This window comes from Hyla sarda, chromosome 5, assembly GCF_029499605.1.
Source record: "Hyla sarda isolate aHylSar1 chromosome 5, aHylSar1.hap1, whole genome shotgun sequence".
Lineage (NCBI taxonomy): Eukaryota > Metazoa > Chordata > Amphibia > Anura > Hylidae > Hyla > Hyla sarda.
Window position 1 is genome coordinate 121,560,674 of NC_079193.1, and position 20,276 is coordinate 121,580,949.

General features: G+C 45.5%; 1 protein-coding gene across 1 annotated transcript in view; it reads right to left on the bottom strand.

The window, feature by feature from the left end:
• GASK1A (golgi associated kinase 1A) overlaps positions 1-20,276 on the bottom strand; it is a 142,682-nt gene that overhangs the window by 68,624 nt on the left and 53,782 nt on the right. The window contains exons 3-4 of the mRNA XM_056520196.1: positions 12,975-13,097; positions 12,753-12,856 (exon numbers count right to left, since the gene is read on the bottom strand). Coding sequence (XP_056376171.1) covers positions 12,753-12,856; positions 12,975-13,097 — 227 coding nt within the window. The remainder of the gene's footprint in view (positions 1-12,752; positions 12,857-12,974; positions 13,098-20,276) is intronic.

Below are 20,276 nucleotides of genomic sequence, written 5' to 3' on the forward strand. Positions count from 1 at the left end.
GCTCATCTCTAATAAAGACCCTCAAATTCACTTCAAAACTGAACTTGTCCCTAAAAAATTAAGATTTTGAAAAAATATGAAAATTGCTGCTAAACTTTAAAGCCCTCTAATGTTTTCAAAAAGTGTCAACTTTATGATGCAAACATAAAGTAGACATATTGTATATGTAAATCAATATATACAGTCATGGCCGTAAATGTTGGCACCCCTGAAATTTTTCAAGAAAATGAAGGATTGCAGTAACACATATTTTGCTATACACATGTTTATTCCTTTTGTGTGTATTGGAACTAAACCAAAAAAGGGAGGAAGGAAAAAAAGCAAATTGGACATAATGTCACACCAAACTCCAAAAATGGGCTGGCCAAAATTTTTGGCACACTTAACTTAATATTAGGTTGCATACCCTTTGGAAAAAATAACTGAAATCAGTCGCTTGCTATAACCATCAATAAGCTTCTTACACATCTCAGCCAGAATGCTGGACCACTCTTCCTTTGCAAACTGCTCCAGGTCTCGCTTATTGTAAGGGCGCCTTTTCCAAACAGCAATTTTAAAATCTCTCCACAGGTGTTCAGTGGGATTTAGATCTTCAGAACTCTCCAGCACTTTGTTGCTATCCATTTCTGGGTGCTTTTTGACGTATGTTTGGGGTCATTGTCCTGCTGGAAGACCTAAGATCTTGGACGCAAACCCAGCTTTCTGACACTGGGCTGTACAGTGCGACCCAAATTTTTTTGGTAATCCTCAGATTTCATGATGCCTTGCACACATTCAAGGCACCCAGTGCCAGAGGCAGCAAAACAACCCCAAAACATTATGGAACCTCCACCATATTTCACTGTAGGTACTGTGCTCTTTTCTTTGTAGGCCTCATTTCATTTTTGGTAAACAGTAGAATGATGTGCTTTACAAAAAAGCTCTATCTTGGTCTCATCTGTCCACAAGACATTTTCCCAGAAGGATTTTGGCTTACTCAAGTTCATTTTGGTAAAATGTAGTCTTGCTTTTTTATGTCTCTGTGTCAGCAGTGGGGTCCTTCTGGGTCTCCTGCCATAGCATTTCATTTCATTGAAATGTTGACAGATAGTTTACGCTTAAACTGATGCTCCCTGAGCCTGCAGGACAGCTTGAATATCTTTGGAACTTGTTTGGGGCTGCTTATCCACCATCCGAACTATCCTGCATTGTCACCTTTCATCAATTTTTCTTTTCCGTCCACGCCCAGGGAGATTAGCTACAATTCCATGGGTTGCAACCTTCTTGATAAAGGCAAATCTCGATCTCTGGAAAGGGACCTGTAACCTTAAGATTGTTGATCTTTTTCCACAATTTTGGTTCCTTCAGTCCTCAGACAGTTCTCTCCTACTCTTTCTGTTGTCCATGGTTAGTGTGGCACACAAAGACACACAATGCAAAGACTAAGTGAACTTCTCTCCTTTTTATCTGCTTTCATGTGTGAATTTTATATTGCCCACACCTGTTACTTGCCGCAGGTGAGTTTAAAGGAGCATCACATGCTTGAAACAATCTTAATTTTTCCACAATTTTGAAAGGGTACCAATAATTTTGTCCAGCCCATTTTTGGAGTTTGGTGTGACATTATGTTCAATTAGCTTTTTTTCCTCCCTTTTTTGGTTTAGTTCCAATACACACAATGGGAATAAACATGTGTATAGCAAAACATGTGTTACTGCAATCCTTTTCTGTGAGCATTACTTTCTTGAAAAATTTCAGGGGTGCCAACATTTACGGCCATGACTGTATATTTTTGGGAGTCCATTTTCCTTACAAGCAGAGAGCTTCAAAGTTAGAAAAATGCAAAATTGGGCCATTTCTTTCCTAGCAGCCTCCCAGTCTGACTGGGAGAGCATGGTAAGTGAGCTATTACACCTTGTTCACACTGGTGTGGTGCTGTGCGTTGTCCGTTGCTGCCGGGGCGCCGTGCCTGCGGGGGGGTGCGGCCCATAGACTGGTTTGAGTGGCATTGGGGCCGCTCTGCCAGTGGGTCGTTCCCCCCCCCCCCTGTGGGCATTGGTGTCGTGGCGGTGGTGGTCGCTGCCCGGTGCTGCGCCATTTTATGCTAGGGACGTTAGGGACCCACTCTAAATAGGTGGCCTTGACGTGGCGAGTTGGCTTGTACTTTTTGATCAAAAATGTATACTAACAACCTGTTAGTTTTTGATATTATGCTGAGAAGCAATCAGATCATTATACAAGATTGTAGATGTGCACCATGTCTGTTTTCTACCCGAATTCACACTGTAATTTCTATCCCTTCCTTTTTTTTTTTTTTAACATGTGCTGCACTCTTCCCCACCCCATCAGGCCAACCCTATATAAGTAGTAGTTAGCTACACCTGGGCCATTTCTTTCCTAGCAGCCTCCCAGTCTGACTGGGAGAGCATGGTAAGTGAGCTATTACACCTTGTTCACACTGGTGTGGTGCTGTGCGGTGTCCGTTGCTGCCGGGGCGCCGTGTCTGCGGGGGGGTGCGGCCCATATACTGGTTTGAGTGGCATTGGGGCCGCTCGACCAGTGGGTTGTTCCCCCCCCTGTGGGCATTGGTGTCGCGGCGGTGGTGGTCGCCGCCCGGTGCTGCGCCATTTTATGCTAGGGACGTTAGGGACCCACTCTAAATAGGTGGCCTTGACGTGGCGAGTGGGCTTGTACTTTTTGATCAAAAATGTATACTAACAACCTGTTAGTTTTTTATATTTTTTTTTTTTTTTTTTTTTTGTATTCAAAAAGTTTTTATTGAACAAATATGGGAGAACAAACAGCATCCACCACAAGTAGGATGGTAATAAATCTCCAACTACAGCACTCGCAGAGTTGACAATCACTGGCAAGATCATAGAACAATGGTAATGAAAGAAATCTTATACAGTCTACTACATTAGTATAGGTGCGGAACTATCAGGAGAAATTACACAGCGGGGCAAAAAAGACAGGATTCAATCCCATAAACCAGCAAATGATTATGAAGGAACCCATTAAGAACTAAAACAAAAAAAATACAAAAACCCAGGGGTTAGACTGAAACAGGAGGTACACATAGAAGGTAAGGGTAAAACGAGGAGGGAAGGAGGAGGAAGGAAATAAAATATATAAAGAGGACAAGGAGGAGGGGGGGAACTATAGGGAGGGGGGAGGAGTGGGGAGAGGAAAAAGCGGTAAAGAGGACGGAGGGTAGAGAAGAGGAGAGGCTCAGTAAAGCCAATAGGCGGGGGGAGTAGGATTAAGAAAAATATATAAAAAAATAAAAAATAAAAAAATAAAAGGGGGGGGGGGGTAACAGGAAAGACATTAGAGCAGCAGGGAGTAGAGAGATAGGTCAGTTCGTCGAGTAGCACCCAGCACTTCAGCTCACTCAAGGATAGGGATGAGGGGGATAGCCTGAAACTCAGGGGAGGACAGAAAGGCCGCCCAAGGCGACCATCTCCGCACAAAACGATCCGGTGAATGCACCAGATCCGCCCTACACTCCTCTAACCCGTAGATAGTCTGAACCTCCTGAACCCAGTCAGCTAGCGACGGAGGCTGTACTGATTTCCATCTGCGGGGGATCACCCTCCTAGCAGCTGAGAGTAAGATTCCAACCAGGCCCTTCTTTAGGGATTTCACCTGGCCCGGCAGCATGGACAGCAGGGCAGCATGAGGGGATCTCGGAACAGCAAAGCCCACAATCCTGGAGGCTGCGTCTAGGACTCCCGACCAAAAGGGCGTAATAAGAGGGCAGTCAAACCAGATATGTACCGTGGTCCCAGGGGCAGAGCCACACCTCCAGCACGTGTCAGGTACTGACGGGTAGCATCGGTGAAGCAAAGTCGGCACACGGTACCACCTCGACAGGATTTTGAAATTTGTTTCCAGAATTTTAACAGACACGGAGGATTTATGGCACAAGGTACACGCCTTTTCCCAGTCCTGAGGGGCAAAGGTGCGGCCCAACTCCCGGGACCATCCCTCCCTATGGGCCGGAGCCCGAGCACCATCACTCGACTGCAGAAGGGCATAGAGCACCGAAATAAGATGACCTGGAGAGTTATCAGCTATACACAAGGATTCGAAGGGAAGAGGAAGCCTGTGGAGGTCTAAGGAGAGCCTCCAGGTTGCGTAGAAATGTGTCAGTTGGGTGTACTGCCAACGCATGGAGGGGGTTAGGGATTCCCCCTGTAGGACCTCCGCTAGAGACTTCAGGGATCCAGAGTGAAGGACATGGACAAACTGGAAGACTGTCCCACGCGGCCTTGTCAGGAAAGAGCTAGAGAGTCTCCCCGGGGGGAAGTCAGGGTTGCCACATATCGGTGTCAAAGGGCCATTGGGGCGTAGGAGGCCCGCCCCACCCAAGTAACGGATGCACACCCGGAGCACCGACCGCGCCACCAGCGGGAGACCCGTCAAGTGAGCAGCAGACCAATAGGACGCTCGCATCCAAGGAAGGGACGTCAGTGGGAGCGGGGAAAAGAGGGCCTCCAAACGCACCCAAAGCTTTCGGTCTTGATGGTGGAACCAGTCCATAATCCTAGTGGCAACCGAGGCCAGGTAATATAAATAGGGGTCGGGAAGGGCCAGTCCCCCGTCCGTCTTCGGTAGAGTCAGACCCCGTCGGGCCATACGGTGTCCATGTGAGCCCCAGACATAGCGGGTAAACAGTCTATTGAGAGTTTGGAAGAAGGAGCGGGGGAGGAAGGTAGGAAGAGTCTGGAAGAGAGATAGGAGTCTGGGTAACAGATTCATCTTAATGATATTCACTCGACCCAACCAGGAAAAGTCACGTCTGTCCCATTTCGTCAGATCTGAAGTAAAGGAGGAAAGGAGGGGGCCGAAGTTCAGGTCGAAGATACGTGTCAAGTCACCCGGTACCTGAATCCCCAAATATGTGAAGGAGGAGGACGCCCAACGAAAGGCGAATCGCCCCTTGAGCACCGAAACAGCCTGCGGGCCCAGGGAGACATCGAGGGCAACACTCTTAGAAACATTTAATTTATAATTGCTTAGTGCGGCATATTCATCCAAAAGTGAGAAGAGAGCGGGGAGGTTCTCATCAGGGGCAGAAAGATATAACAATAAATCGTCTGCAAAAGCCGCGCATTTGACCACTTCATGCTTTATCGGGACCCCCCTGATCGCTTCACATTGTCTAATAGCCTGGAGGAGATGTTCCATCACTAGAACACAGAGTAAGGGGGAAAGGGGGCAACCCTGTCTGGTGCCATTGCGGATGGTGATAGGGGAGGATAAGGACCCATTGACCCTGACCCTAGCTTGCGGATTGGCATAGAGAGCAAAAATACGCTGGAGCATTAGGGGGCCTAAACCCAGTTGCGTGAGAGCACCCCTCAGGAACCCCCATGCCACCCTATCGAAGGCCTTCTCGGCATCCAGGGATAACAGGATGCACGGTAGCCGAGCAGTCTGGGCGTAGTGCATGACAGAGAAGGTTTTCAAGGTGTTGTCTCGAGCCTCTCTGGCGGGGACAAATCCCACTTGGTCAGGGTGGATGAGGGCCCCCAAGAGCGGGCTCAATCGCAGCGCAAGCATTTTGGCGTATAATTTGGCATCCACATTAATAAGCGAAATCGGTCGATAGCTTTGACACAGGTTGGGGTCCTTACCCTCTTTGGGGATAACTGTGATAAATGCCTGAAGGAAGGAGTTAGGGAACGGGGAGCTATCGGACACCAAGTTAAAGGAGTCCAAGAGGGGCCGGGCAAGATCAGAGCTGAGGAGCTTATAAAATTTAGCGGTATATCCGTCTGGGCCAGGAGCCTTCCCGGAGGGCAAAAGTTTGATGGCAGCGGAGATCTCCTCCTCAGTGAAGGGTCGCTCCCAGTCCTCCAGCACTTGAGCCGGCAAAGAGGGTAGCTTTGTTTTCTGTAAGTAATCCGTCAGGTTGGTGGATACCGTGGGGCCTCCCCCCTGCTGAGTCTCCAAACTATAAAGGGTCTCATAGTAGGCTCTGAAGCTTTCCAGAATTTGGTATGTCAAGTGTACCACTGGGCCCGCAGGTGATTTAATAGAGGGAACATGCGTGGCTGCTCTTCGATCCCTAAGTGCCCTGGCTAGCTGTCGTCCCGCCCTGTTGTCCCACTCGTAAGAGACACTGGCACATATCTGTCTGTATCTATTGTATTTTTGTCTATACGAACCTGGACGTCTCTCCTCACCTCCATGAGGTCCCTGAGGACCTCCTCAGTTTGTGCGGATTTGTGCCGAGACTCAAGAACCTGAAGGCGGGCCAATTGGTCCATTAGCTTCTGAGAAGACTCTCGCTTAATCCGAGCGCCATGTTTGATTAGAATTCCACGGAGCACACACTTCAGCGCCTCCCATTTAATTTGGGGGGAGGTTTGGTCGCCGGCGTGGTCCAGAGCAAAGTTAGCTAAAGCGGACTTCAAGTCAGCCATACATAAGGTATCATAAAGCAACGATTCATTGAGTCTCCACACAAAGTCACCTCTTTGGTTCTGGGGGAGAGACAGGTCACAAAAAATTGGGGCATGGTCAGAGAACACCATTGTTCCTATTGCTGTTGAGAGTACCTGGGGGAGGAGGTAGTGACTTACAAAAATATAGTCCAGTCTAGTGTAAACCTGTCGTGCATGAGAGTAGAAAGTATAGTCACGTGTGTCCGGGTGAGAGAGTCTCCAGGCGTCTGACAGCTGCATCCCTTGTAGAAGCCTGCGGATCTTATTCAACTTGGAAAAGGAGAGAGCGGAGGTCCCAGAGGAGCAATCTAGGGAGGGAAATAAAGACACATTGAGGTCACCACAAACCAGCAGAACACCCTGGGAGAAGGACGTGAGTTCATCGAGAACCGTATGCAGGAAAGAGACCTGGCCGTGGTTCGGTGCGTAAATATTAGCTACCGTGTACGTCTTACCCTGGAGCAAGCAAGTCACAAAGACATATCGGCCCTCTACGTCCACTTTAGAATCAAGAACCTGTACAGGGAGGGATTTATGAAACCATATAGAAACCCCCTTCACCTTCTGGGAGGGGTCACAACTATGGAAACTAGAGGGGTAATATCTGCTGCGAATCACCGAAGCATGATCCCGCAGCAGATGCGTCTCCTGCAGACAAAGGATGGAGACACGTTGCTTATGCATGGAGTACAAGACTTTAGCCCTTTTCTCAGGGACATTGAAACCCTGAACATTCAGAGAAGCTATTTTCACCGACATACCTGAGTATATATAAAGAAGACCAAGAAAAGGGAGGAGGAGAGGAGCAGACCCCAAAGGGGACTACGAGAGAAAAAAATACAAAAACAATACAAAAAAAAATAAATAAATAAAATAGATAAATAAATAAAAAAGGAGGGGGGGAAAGAAGGAAGAAGGCAGAGGGGGAAGAAGGTGAGATCAGAGTCCAAGGAGGGGGAAGGACACAGGGGGGGGGGAAAGAGAGGTCAGGGGAACAACAAAAGGGCACTAGACACTAGACAGACAGGGGAATACTACTCTGACAGGGGGACAATCAGCAGAACAAAAGAACGTCTGCAAACAACACAACTAAGTATAGCTCAAGCTATATTCGGACAGGAACAAACCTGTCTCTACCTATGGGGGGGCAGGTCGGTCAAATAGCACTGAGGAAGAGAAAAAAAAAACTTTAAAAAATCAAGAAAAGAAACAAAGGAAGAGAAGTAGCGGAAGAAGAGAGGCCGAGACCTCACAGCCGTCCCGGGGAGGACAAAAGGAGACTGATTAAAGGAGGACACCCCTCATGGGAGAAGAGGCATGGGAGAAGGAGAGAGGACCGAGGGACAGCCAAGGAAGGAGGAAAGGGTAGGAGAAAACATAAGATGTCATAAAAAATATATAAGTAAACATGGCAATCACTGTATCAGCCCAAAGTCACGGTCAGATCAACAGGCCCATCAATAAGACACCTCAGCGCTCCCCAGGGCCACCAGGCCCATCAGTGGATCCAGAGAGACTTCGGGGACGACGACGGGAGCGCTGAGGACGAGGGGAAGGCCGGTCCGGTTGAGGTCGGCGCGGTCGGGCTGGGAGCGACAGTGTAGTGGAGAAGGGATTCTCCAGCAGCTGTACCCATTCTCGCAGATCAACATTGGGGAGACCAAATGAACTCAGGAACGTGGGCAAATCCTCCGGAGTGCGCAAGGTGGCATAAGTCTCCTGGTGGTGGGCATAGAGGGCAAACGGGAATCCCCACCGGTATAGAATCCGACGGGACTGGAGTTCCGCCAGCAGAGGTTTTAGGGTAGCACGGAGCCTCAGGGTATGGCGGGAGAGATCAGGAAACAATTGCAGCTTAGCTCCATCAAAATCAATGTCCTTGATCTGTCTGGCTCTCCGCATTATCTCCTCCTTCTCTGAATAGTAATGTATGCGGCATATCACATCCCTGGGGTTATTAGGGTCAGAGCTGGGGGGCCGCAGGGCTCTATGGGCTCTGTCAATGGCGAGTGGAGTTTGGGCCGGGCGACCCAACAGAGAGTTAAAGATATCAGTCACTGCGGGGAGAAGCCCATCTGCCCTCGTCGCCTCAGGCAAGCCCCTGATCCTGATGTTATTGCGACGGTTGCGGTTCTCTTGGTCGTCCAAGTGAGAGTGCAAAAGTCTCTGATGGGTCGCCTGTTGCGACACAGTGGAGCGCAGGTCCTGTAATGAACGCTGAACATCTGTGCGAAAAGTATCCATAGACTCCACTTTGGAAGTCAGAGAGTCTACCTCCTTTTGGACCACTTGTAAATCCCGCTACCAGGTTGCTTGTAAGGTATCTGCAATAGTGGTCAAGTCCTGTTTGGTAGGGAGAAACGAAAGCAGGGCCTGCAGCTCAGGATGGGCCTGCAGGATCTGGGTGGCATCTTGCAGGGGCAGCTGAGCTCCTGGTGGCATACTTCTGGTGCCACTTCCAGAGTGGATCGGGGGTATCTGCTGCTGAGGAGTTGGCAGTAGGCAGGCCGTAGGGGAAGATGGGGGCTCAGTCGGAACCTGCCAGGGGCTCCCCCTGGAAGGGGACCAGGAGGGATGGGGAGAGGGACACTCTAGCGCCTCAACATCCTGAGAAGAGGGGGCCCCCATAGTGAACAGCAGGGGGGATCCCACCACAGCATCCGTGGCTTGGAGATCCTCCATCTTGGAGCGTCCTGCAGGAGGGTCACAGGAGGGGAGAGACCGTGAATGCGGCCCCAGGGCCGTGGATGGTGAGGGAAGCGGCTCCGCCGCCCAGGCAGTCTCAGGGTGAGGACTGGGGGAAGGGGCAGGCTCCCCCCAGGGCCTTGGCTGAAGGGGAGTGTGGAGGCCTCCAGGGCCCGTACCTGCCGTCGGATGTCTCAGCGGGGACGCCGCCAGCGGCAGCGGTAGAAGCACCGGCACGTCACCCGGGTCCTCCAGTGGTAAGTCTATCAGCAGGGGCTGTGAAGGCTGCAGGGGGTCCGGCAGGATGTCCTCACGTCCTCCGGTGTTGACTGGTGCGGCCCGAAGCCTCCCCGCTTGCGCACCTCGTGTCAGATCGCGGGTCCCTGAGCGCGAGTCGGAGGGCGGAGCTTGCAGCGGCGGGGAAGTAGCTGGGGAAGATGGCTGCAGCCCAGGGGGGGTCATCTCAGGAGCTTCCTGCACTGCTGCCAGGGGGGCAAAGAAGTTAGAAATGGGTGTTCCTGGTGCCGGAGAGGTTCCGGTCCGTTTTGCAGTGCCTCTGGGGCGCCTCCGAGTCATTGAAGCTGAGTTCTGGTCCCCGGAACGGCGTTGGTCTCGGAGCTCCACTAAGACACGTCTAGCTCGCGCGCATGGCAAACCACGCCCCGCCTAGTTTTTTATATTATGCTGAGAAGCAATCAGATCATTATACAAGATTGTAGATGTGCACCATGTCTGTTTTCTACCCGAATTCACACTGTATATTTTTGGGAGTCCATTTTCCTTACAAGCAGAGAGCTTCAAAGTTAGAAAAATGCAAAATTTACAAATATTGGGAAAACACTGTCAAAAATTTACCACTAACATAAAGTAGAATGTCACAAAAAAAACTATCTAGGAATCTAATTCATAAGAAGTAGCATCCCAGAGTTTTTAATGCTCTTTAATGGTCAGATTTGCAAAAAATGCTCTTGTCCCTAAAGTGAAAATGGTCTTGGTCCTTAAGTGGTTCAATTTTGCACCTACAGACCCTTATGATGACTTGTTTTTTGTGCCACCAATTCTACTTCATAATGACATCAGTAATTTTACCAAAAAACTATGGTAAAACCACCCAAAAAAATATTTGTGGGACAAAATTGAAAACAAAAACGCCATTTTGTAAATTTTGGGGGCTTCCGTTTCTATGCAGTGCATTTTTTGGTTAAAAAAAATGACACCTTATCTTTATTCTGTAGGTCCATGTGATTAAAATGATAGCCTACTTATGTAGGTTTAATTTTGTTTTACTTCTCAAGAAAAATCATAACTACATGCACGAAAATGTATGAGTTTAAAAATGTCCGATTCTGACCCCTATAACTTTTTTATTTTTCCGCATACGGGGCGGTATGAGGGCTCATATTTTGTGCCGTGATCTGAAGTTTTTAAAGGTATGAATATGTTTTTATCGGACTTTTTGATTGCTTTTTATTCATCTTTTTATGGTATAAAAAGTGACCAAAAATATGCTATTTTGGACTTTGGAATTTTTTTTACGTGTACAACATCGACCGCGCGGTTTAATTAATGATATATTTTTATAGTTTGGACATTTACAAATGCGGCAATACCACATATGTTCATATTTATTTTTAATGGGAATAATATTTTTTTTTTATGGGAAAAGGGAGGTGATTTAAACTTTTATTAGGGAAGGGGTTAAAGGACATTTGCAGCCCTTTAACACTTATCCCCTATCCACAGGAAGGGGATAAGTGTTTGATCGCGGGGGTCCGACCACGGCTCTCCCGCGCAGTAGGCGTGCCGGCCGAAGCGTGACATTGCGGCCGACACGCCTCCTCCATGTAACTCTATGGGAGAGGTGGGGAGGCAGCGTTGGTGCCTCCCCACCTCTCCCATAGAACTGTATAGGGGCGGGGAGGGGGCGTAAACGTCGACCTCTTGGGTCAATGCTACGCACATTAGCGCTCACACTAAACGCTAATGCCGGGGCCCCGTTTAGGAGATTGCGGGGGTCCCAGCGATCAAACACTTATCCCCTAGTCTGTGGATAGGGAATAAGTGTTAAATGGCTGCAGATGTCCTTTAAATCCCATTTATTAACTTTTTTTTTTTACACTTTTTTTTTTATCAGTGCTCCACTGCTCCTGCCTTGATCTTAGGCACGGAGCAGTGAATCGGCAATCGGACAACGAGGAGGCAGGATGGGACCCTCCTTGTGTCCATACAGCTGATCTGAACACCGCGCTTTCACCGCAGTGGTCCCAATCAGCCCAACTGAGCTGCCGGGAATGATTTTTTTTTACTTTAGACGCGGCAGTCACCTTTGATCACCGAGTCTAAAGGGTTAATACCGGTCATCACCGCGATTGGTGGTGTCCGGTATTAGCCACGGGTCCCGGCTACCATTAGCCGCCTGGACCAACCTGATATGAATTGGGGTCACCGCAGTATTATATCGCAGGAGCTGACGCATAGGAGAGCCCATAGGAGGTTTTAAAGTGCAAGTGTTGCCAAGTATATATACAATTATAGGCTATATAAGTAGCACAAATAATGGTAGTATCAATAATAAATATCAGAATATTTGGAATCATCATCTAGCTAACCAAGATCTTCGTTCTTACCCCCAATGGAGAGACAGACAACATTCCTCCACCTCTAGACCATTTCAGTTTTTCCTTTTTCAAGAGACTGTTGAAAACGGAAACCGACATGGTTGTAGGGGTGGAAGAACACTGTCACTATATGGATCTCTGTTCTGTCCATTCATATATATCGCCTTGTTTTCTGTATATGTTATGCTGCAGAGACCAACGTAAACTAAATGACTGAACACAACTTCAAATCTGCAGCTTCAATGTCCCAGACGAAACACCCCATAGCAAAACGCACGTTTGGGTGGGTGCTCGCTGTTTGACTCTGTATACGTATATGATTTCATCTTGTATTTTTCATTGTTTTGTTTTGCCTTTTTGTCACATACTATTTGGTTATATTGCTTTCCATGCCCATGTTTGCATTATACTTTTTCCAGATATATGTATGCCTTTATTTTATTGTTGCTTATATAATGAAGTGCCATTGTTAAGTCCTACTTCAGTGCACTATCCATTGATGTGCATGGTGTGATTACCATTTTAATAGATCTATTTTATATAACTTTTGAATAAAGATTGATTGCATTTTGATACATGGTTGTTGGTGCCCTTTTTCTTTTTAGGTATTTTGGTTTTGCACAAGCAACTTTACCTTTACTTTTGTTTGCTTGCTTTTTGGTGATAATACGGTACTCTAAATATAGTCATATTGTGGCATCCATTAGAGTGGTATGTGCTGCCATACTTTGTTTTTACATCATAGGAAAATAAAGCAAACTGAGCTTTCTTTTACAGTAGACCTCTGCAAAAAAAACATATTCTTTGTGGCCAATAGCAACAGTGCCACTGTATGTATATATACAATAAAAAAAATAAAAAAATAAAAAAATATATATATATATATATAAAATAAAAAAAACAATAATATAATAAAAGTATATATAATACTCCTGATGTACACTGTCAATGTATAAATCAATCATTGTATAGCCTAATACAAAAGATACAAATGTGAATTTCATTGCTTTCTTACCCATCAATTCCTTGCAAAAGTCTAAAGTTCATATTCTCATCAGGGTGATTAGGCCTCCCAGCATTGTCAATGTAAACTAAGTGAGAAGAGTCACTATGACGAATCTGAAAGAAAAAAAAAGACATTTTGTACATTTAATAATGTTTTACAGTATACCAATGGAAGTCCATTGTTGGAGAAGAGATTATAAGAGCAAACATAGTGGGAATTATTAACACCCACCAGAATATGTACTAAAACAAGTTCATTTTGATTGTGACATTTGTCATGCAACAGCTCCTCCACACAAGACTCAGTAGGCTCAGGGTTAAATCCACAACAGTATCTGTCTAGCCGATCCTGAACCTTAAAAAAATAAAAATAAAGAATAATTAAATAACAATTAAATAATAATAATAATAGTTATTCTTATTATTCATATATAAAATTAAAAAATAATTATAAAGAACTAGGGGCTACAAAAACAATGAACTTTAGGTAGGCAAAGTTTAATCAACTCAGAGAAGCTCTTAATATAAAATGGGATAATGTCCTCAAAAACAAGAATACTGACACTAAATGGGAGACTTTTAAAAATATCTTAAACTCTCACTGTAAGATGTAGATACCTTATGGGAATAAAAGGGTCAGATATAAAAGAATTACAATATGGATGAATAAAACATTAAGGGGGCAATAAATGACAAAAATAAAGCATTTAAACTACTAAAAGAGGACGGCAGTGAAAAGGCATTAAAAAGCTATAGAGAAAAATGTAAAATATGTAAAAAAAAAACTGATAAAAGCCGCAAAAATAGAGACAGACTCATTGCCAAAGAGAGTAAAACTAACCCCAAAATGTTTTTTAACTATATAAATAGCAAAAAGGTCAAAAAGGAAAGTGCAGGCCCTTTAAAAATGATAAAGAAGAAATTATAAACTGGGATCAGGAAAAAGCAAATATATTAAACAAATTCTTCTCCACTGTGTTCACCGAGGAAAATGAAATGCCAGGTGAAATACAGCGAGATAAGGTAAACTCCCCTTTACAGGTCACCTGTCTAACCTGGGAAGAAGTACAGTGCCGCCTACAAAAAATCAAAATAGACAAATCGCCAGGTGCAGATGGCATACACCTCAGTGTTCTAAAGGAATTAAGTAGTGTAATAGACAGACCCCTATTTTTAATATTCAGGGACTCTATAGTAACAGGGACTGTCCCCCAGGACTGGCGCATGGCAAATGTGGTGCCAATATTTAAAAAGGGGACAAAAGGTGACCCCGGAAATTATAGGCCTGTTTGTTTAACCTCTGTTGTATGTAAATTGTTTGAGGGTTTTCTAAGAGATGCTATTTTGGAATATCTTGATACAAATAAATGTATGACTCCATATAAGCATGGCTTTATGAGGGATAGGTCCTGTCAAACTAACCTGATCAGCTTTTATGAGGAGGTGAGCTCCAGACTGGACCAAGGGGAATCGTTGGATGTCTCATACCTGGATTTTTCCAAAGCATTTGATATGGTGCCACATAAACGGGTGGTGCATAAAATGAGAAGCATTGGGCTTGGGGAGAATGTGTGTAAGTGGGTAAGTAACTGGCTCAGTGATAGGAAACAGAGGGTGGTTATTAATGGTACTTATTCTGATTGGGTGACTGTTACTAGTGGGGTACCACAGGGGTCAGTATTGGGTCCTGTCCTATTTAATATATTCATTAATGACCTTGTAGAGGGGTTGAAAAGTAGCAATCTTTGCAGATGATACTAAACTCTGTAAAGCGGTAAACACAATAGAGGACAGGGCACTGTTACAGCTTGGGCTGGGAAGTGGCAGATGAGGTTCAACACTGATAAATGTAAGGTAATGAGCATGGGGAGGAATAATCCGAGCTGGCATTATGTATTAAATGGGAGCACACTTGGGACGACTGACGTGGAAAAGGACTTGGGAGTTTTGGTTAACAGTAAATTTAGCTGTAGTGACCAGTGTTGGGTAGCTGCTGCCAAGGCTAATAAAATCATGGGGTGCATCAATAGGGGCATAGATGCCCACGAAAAGGAAATCATTCTACCGCTGTACAAATCACTAGTCAGACCACACATAGAATACTGTGTACAGTACTGGGCACCAGTGTACAAGAAAGATACAGTGGAGCTGGAGAGGGTTCAAAGACGGGCAACCAGGGTAATACGGGGGATGGGAGGACTACAGTACCCAGAAAGATTATCAGAATTAGGGTTATTTAGTTTAGAAAAAATAAGGCTTAGGGGAGACCTAATAACTATGTATAAATATATCAGGGGACAGTACAGAGATCTTTCCCATGATCTATTTGTACCCAGTACTGTATCTATAACAAGGGGGCATCCTCTACGTTTAGAAGAAAGAAGGTTTCTACACCAGCACAGACTGTAAGAGCAGTGAGACTGTGGAATTCTCTCCCGGAGGAGGTGGTCATGGTGAACTTTGTAAAAGAATTTAAAAGGGGTCTGGATGCATTTTTGGAGCGTAAGAACATTGCTGGTTATGTAAATTAGATTTATAGGGACAGAACGTTGATCCAGGGATTTATTCTGACTGCCATATTTGGAGTCGGGAAGGAATTTTTACCTCTAGTATGAGGGTTTTTTTTTTTTTTTTTTTTGCCTTCCTCTGGATTAACTCAGTAGGGACTCATTTGGGATATAGGTTGAACTTGATGGTCTTTTTTCAACCTTATGAACTATGTTACTATGTAGGTGCCAAGCTGAAGGGAAGGACCTCTAAGGTTGCTAAGGGAGTTAAATAAATGGTTAAGTCTTGGAGTAAGGGGGAAGGGTTTGGGTTTTTGGAGCACTGGAATGACTTTTCATTGGGGTACAAACTTTCCCTGGGCTAAGAGAGGCAGGCACTACAGGACATAGACTGGGAGAAGGTGTTGTCAAATACTGATACAGATGATAAATGGGAAATTTTCTAATCAACACTGAAAAATTATACAGCAAAATTTATTCCTAAGGGGAACAAGTATAAACAACTAAACCTTAATCCTACATGGCTGACAACTAATGTTAAAAGCAATAAACTATTTAAAAAAATTGCATTTAAAGAAAATACAAATCTGAGAGGACAGCTATATCATTTAAACATAAGAAAGAGCTTAATAAAATATGTAGAAATGTAATAAAAACAGCAAAAATTCTAAAGGAGAGACTAGTGGCCGAAGAAAGCAAAACAAATCCTAAATATTTTTTTAGATATATAAATGCAAAAAAAAAAAAAACAATGACAGAGCATGTAGGACCCCTTAATAATGACAAGGGGAGGTGGCCACTTGGTGATCAAGAGAAGGCAGAGCTACTGAATGGGTTCTTAAGTTCTGTATATAAAAAGAAAGAGGGACAAAGGATCTGATGCAGGCCAGGCCAGTTCTGGTAACACATCATGTAATGTACTGAACTGGCTTAACCGGTTGCCTCTAAGGTCGAGCTGGCTCGTCCTGAGATGGCAAGCGGTGTATGGCACGGGCTCCTGACTCGAGCCCGCATCATACCGTCTGCCCCCCAGCTGATTTCTGCAGCTGGGGGGCTCCGTTAATAGCTGACATGCGGCAATCACCGCGGCTGGCTATTAACCCTTTAGATCACCGATGTCAAAGTTGACAGCGGCTCCTAAAGGGACATTTAAACCATCCCCGGTGGTCCAGTGGGGTGGATGCCCCCCCCCCCCCCTGTAGCCAGAGGGCTAACCTAATGGCCTTGGGGCTCCTGCGGCTCTGACAATGATAAAGCCTGGCAGGGGAGACCCCCTTTTCCCAAGTTCCATATAAAAAATATGTTAACATAATAAAAATAAACATATGTGGCAGTAAATGTCCAAACTATTAAAGTATAATGTTAATTAAACCGCACGGTCAACGGCATCTGCATAAAAAATTCCAAATCCAAAATTGCATATTTTTGGTCACTTTGTATACCCTAAAACAATGTATTTAAAGTGATCAAAAAGTCCCATCAATACAAAAATTGATAAAAACTTCAGATCATGGTGCAAAAAAATCCACCCCGTATATGGAAAAGTAAAAAAATTATAGGGGTCAGAAGATGTCAATTTTACACATACTAATTTTGGTGCATTTATAATTTTTTAAAGTGGTAAAATAAAATAAAACCTGTATAAATTAGGTATCCTTGTAACTGTATGGACCTACAGAATAAAGATATGATGTCATGGGGGGCGTGACCTGGCTGCCGGAGTGTATGTACGCCTGAAAGGAGAGCTCCGTCTCCACGGCCCTAACTAACGGCTAAAACAAGCTGTTACCACTCACAGAAGCCGCCGCAAATTCTCCTCCTATAGCCCGAACCTCCACCGAACATGCCGGCGAGGATAAGAAAAGCCACCTGGCAGGAGAAGCTCTCCAAATTTTACTTCTCCTGCACGGCTCGAGACCCGCAAGATGGCGCCGAGTATACTGAACGGCTGCCGACATCAGAGAGACAGCCTGCTGGAGCCTGCAGTCCGCCTCAGCTCACCTCACAGCTGCCGCGCCGCTCCACATCTGACCCGGCACTCCGTGTCAGAATGGCTGAAGACGATGACGATGCTCCCCCCTCCCCGGCTGCCTCAGTGTCTTCTGTGAGAAGCGCACACATCCTGCCACAACCATTTCAACCTCTCTCACCTCATGCTGCTGCTTGGAGCTTCCCTGCAGGGACTCCATCACACAGCCCAGCCAAACAGAGACCGAGGCTGGAGGACCCCACATCATCAGCAGAGGTATGTGAAGGGGGGTGGCAGGAGGCTGCCGGCACCTTAGGAGTGGAGAAATTAGCTAACATTTCAGTCTCTGATAAGTCCCTTACCGACACCACAATGAAGGAGATGCTGCTAGCGCTGCATACAGCCTTTTTGACAGATATGCACAAAATGGTGTCTCCACTAAGCTCCACAGTAGCTGAACTCTCAGAACAGGTGTTCCATGTAGAGGCGAGGTTTGCTGAGTTTGCGGACTCTCACAATACTGTAGTAGATGCGACAAACGACATGGCTGACGATGTGTCGAAAGTTGCGGACCTAGAAGATAGGAGCCGCCGCAACAACCTTAAACTCAGAGGGGTGCCTGAAACTGTCTCCCCCTTTAAAGAAAAGGTGATGGAATACTCTAGGAAGAATAATGGACTGCCCGCTCCATTTCATAAGATTTCGGTCTACTCTGACCTCTCTGCTGCGACTCTACAAGCAAGGAGAGACCTACAACCCGTCACTATTGCGCTTCGTGAGGCGAAACTGGCGTATAGATGGGGATTCCCAGTGTGCCTATTGGTTAAAAAAGGAGATTCCATACACGTAATCCGTTCACTGACTGAGGGGCAACAGGCCCTAGCCTCTTGGAACATTCCGCTGCACCCACCTCCTGATCATTTGGATAGGAACCCTCCCTTACATCCTCGCAAGACATGACTGGCTTCCTGATCATCTGGCGGTAACGTTTTCCTTACTTAGTTTGCTCAACCATAATAGGAGCTGACTGGTGCCCTTCACTGTAGGCTTCAGTGTGGACTTTCCCCACCAGAGTTGCTGGCTCGCACACTTGGAGCCAGATGACAAACCTTTCCCGATTTCTATTTCTAGTTGTTATTATTGTTCTGTTTATTTACTCATCTGCCTATGCTTCATTGTCTAAATTCAATGAAGGGGGGACGTGCTGGCTGGGAGGCGTCCCTCCTCCCCTGATTCTATACTCATCTGACACCTAGTCTTAGTTGGTTATATCTCTACTATGGTATGGTTATACATATAGCTAGCATAAATGTTAACGGCTTGAATGTGCCTCACAAACGCTCCCACTTCTGGCGGGAGGCGATTTCTTTGGGATGTGACGTTAAATGCGCTCAAGAATCTCATCTACTAGCTAAGGATGCCTTCAGAGTTAAACACCCTACCTTTCCCCATATCTACCACTCACACCACTCTTCCAAGTCCAGAGGGGTTAGCATAGGAATTAAAAATACAGTTTCCTACTAGCTAGAGGAGGTGATCTCTGACCCTAAGGGGAGATATATAATTCTTTATTGTACGATTAATTCACTAAAACTCAGTTTAGTATCCCTATATGCTCCAAACTCTAGTCAAATGAAATTTCTCAATTCTCTTTTACGGAAAGTGGGCAAACGTAATTGGGGGTCTCTAATCTTGACTGGTGATTTCAACGCAGTCATGAACCCTGAGTTAGACTCCTCCTCACAACTGCATCTAACATCCCCCAGTTTACAATCCTGGGCATGGGAGAACGATCTCTATGATATATGGAGACTACAACACTCTGATGAGAGGGACTATACCCATTTATCTGCAGCGCATACTCTAGGCTGGATATGTTTCTCGTGGGACCGTCACTTATAGCCTCTATTCAAAAGTCTATAGTGGGCACGATCTCATGGTCAGATCATGCAGCCGTATCTATTAAGATTGCTGACTCTGTCTCTTCGAACAGAGCGTATCTCTGGCGTATTAGCCAATTCCTTTTATCCCACGGGAAATATTCCCAACAACTTTCTACTGACTTAACTGAGTACTTTGCCTTTAATTCGTCCTTTGTACAATGCCCTATTTCGGTTTGGAACTGCCACAAGGCAGTTGTTAGAGGACTATGCATAAAGTATAGCTCCATATTGAAGCGCCAAAGAGAACAACAAATATCTTCCCTCCTGACACAACTGCAACATTTAGAGTCTATTAATAAGAGATGCCCCTCAGACGCCACGACATCCACTATTTTATCTCTGAGAAGAGGCCTCTGCTGCCACATGTTATCTACATATGAAAAATCCTTCCGCAAAATCAAAGCACAATACTACTCACAGGACAATAAAGCGGGAAAATTACTAGCACACAGACTTAAACAAAGACAGTTAAAATTCCAAAATACCTTTTCTCCTACATCCCACCAATAATAAGAAGCTGTACAAGCCCAAGGAAATCGCAGACGGCTTCCAAGAATTTTATGCCACCCTATACAACTTAGGGAACTCAATTCCATCCTTTCCTAACGTGGAAGCATATCTGACTAAATTAGATTTACCCTCCCTATCCCCCTCTCAATTAGAAGACCTTAACAAACCCACCACGGCAACAGAAATATAAAAAGTGATCAATTCGTTACCGTCGGGAAAGTCCCCTGGACCAGACGGATTTTCTAGCTCCTATTATAAGAAATTTAGCTCTATCCTTGCCCAGCATTTAACCTCTTTCTGCACAAAAGCAATATCCATCGGCTCCCTGCGCAAAGAAAATTTGCAAACCCTTATTACTACCATTCCCAAACCTGGCAAACCCACTGATGTCACCCAAAACTACAGACCCATTTCCATTCTAAACCAAGACATCAAGATTTTCGCTAAACTGATTGCCACATGCCTCTCCACTTACCTACCACGCTTAATCCAACAGGATCAAGCTGGGTTTGTTTCAGGTAGACAAACCTCTGACAACACAAGAAGACTGCTCAATGTTCTCCATCACATAGAGTCCCATGGCACCCCCTTTCTTATTCTTGCAT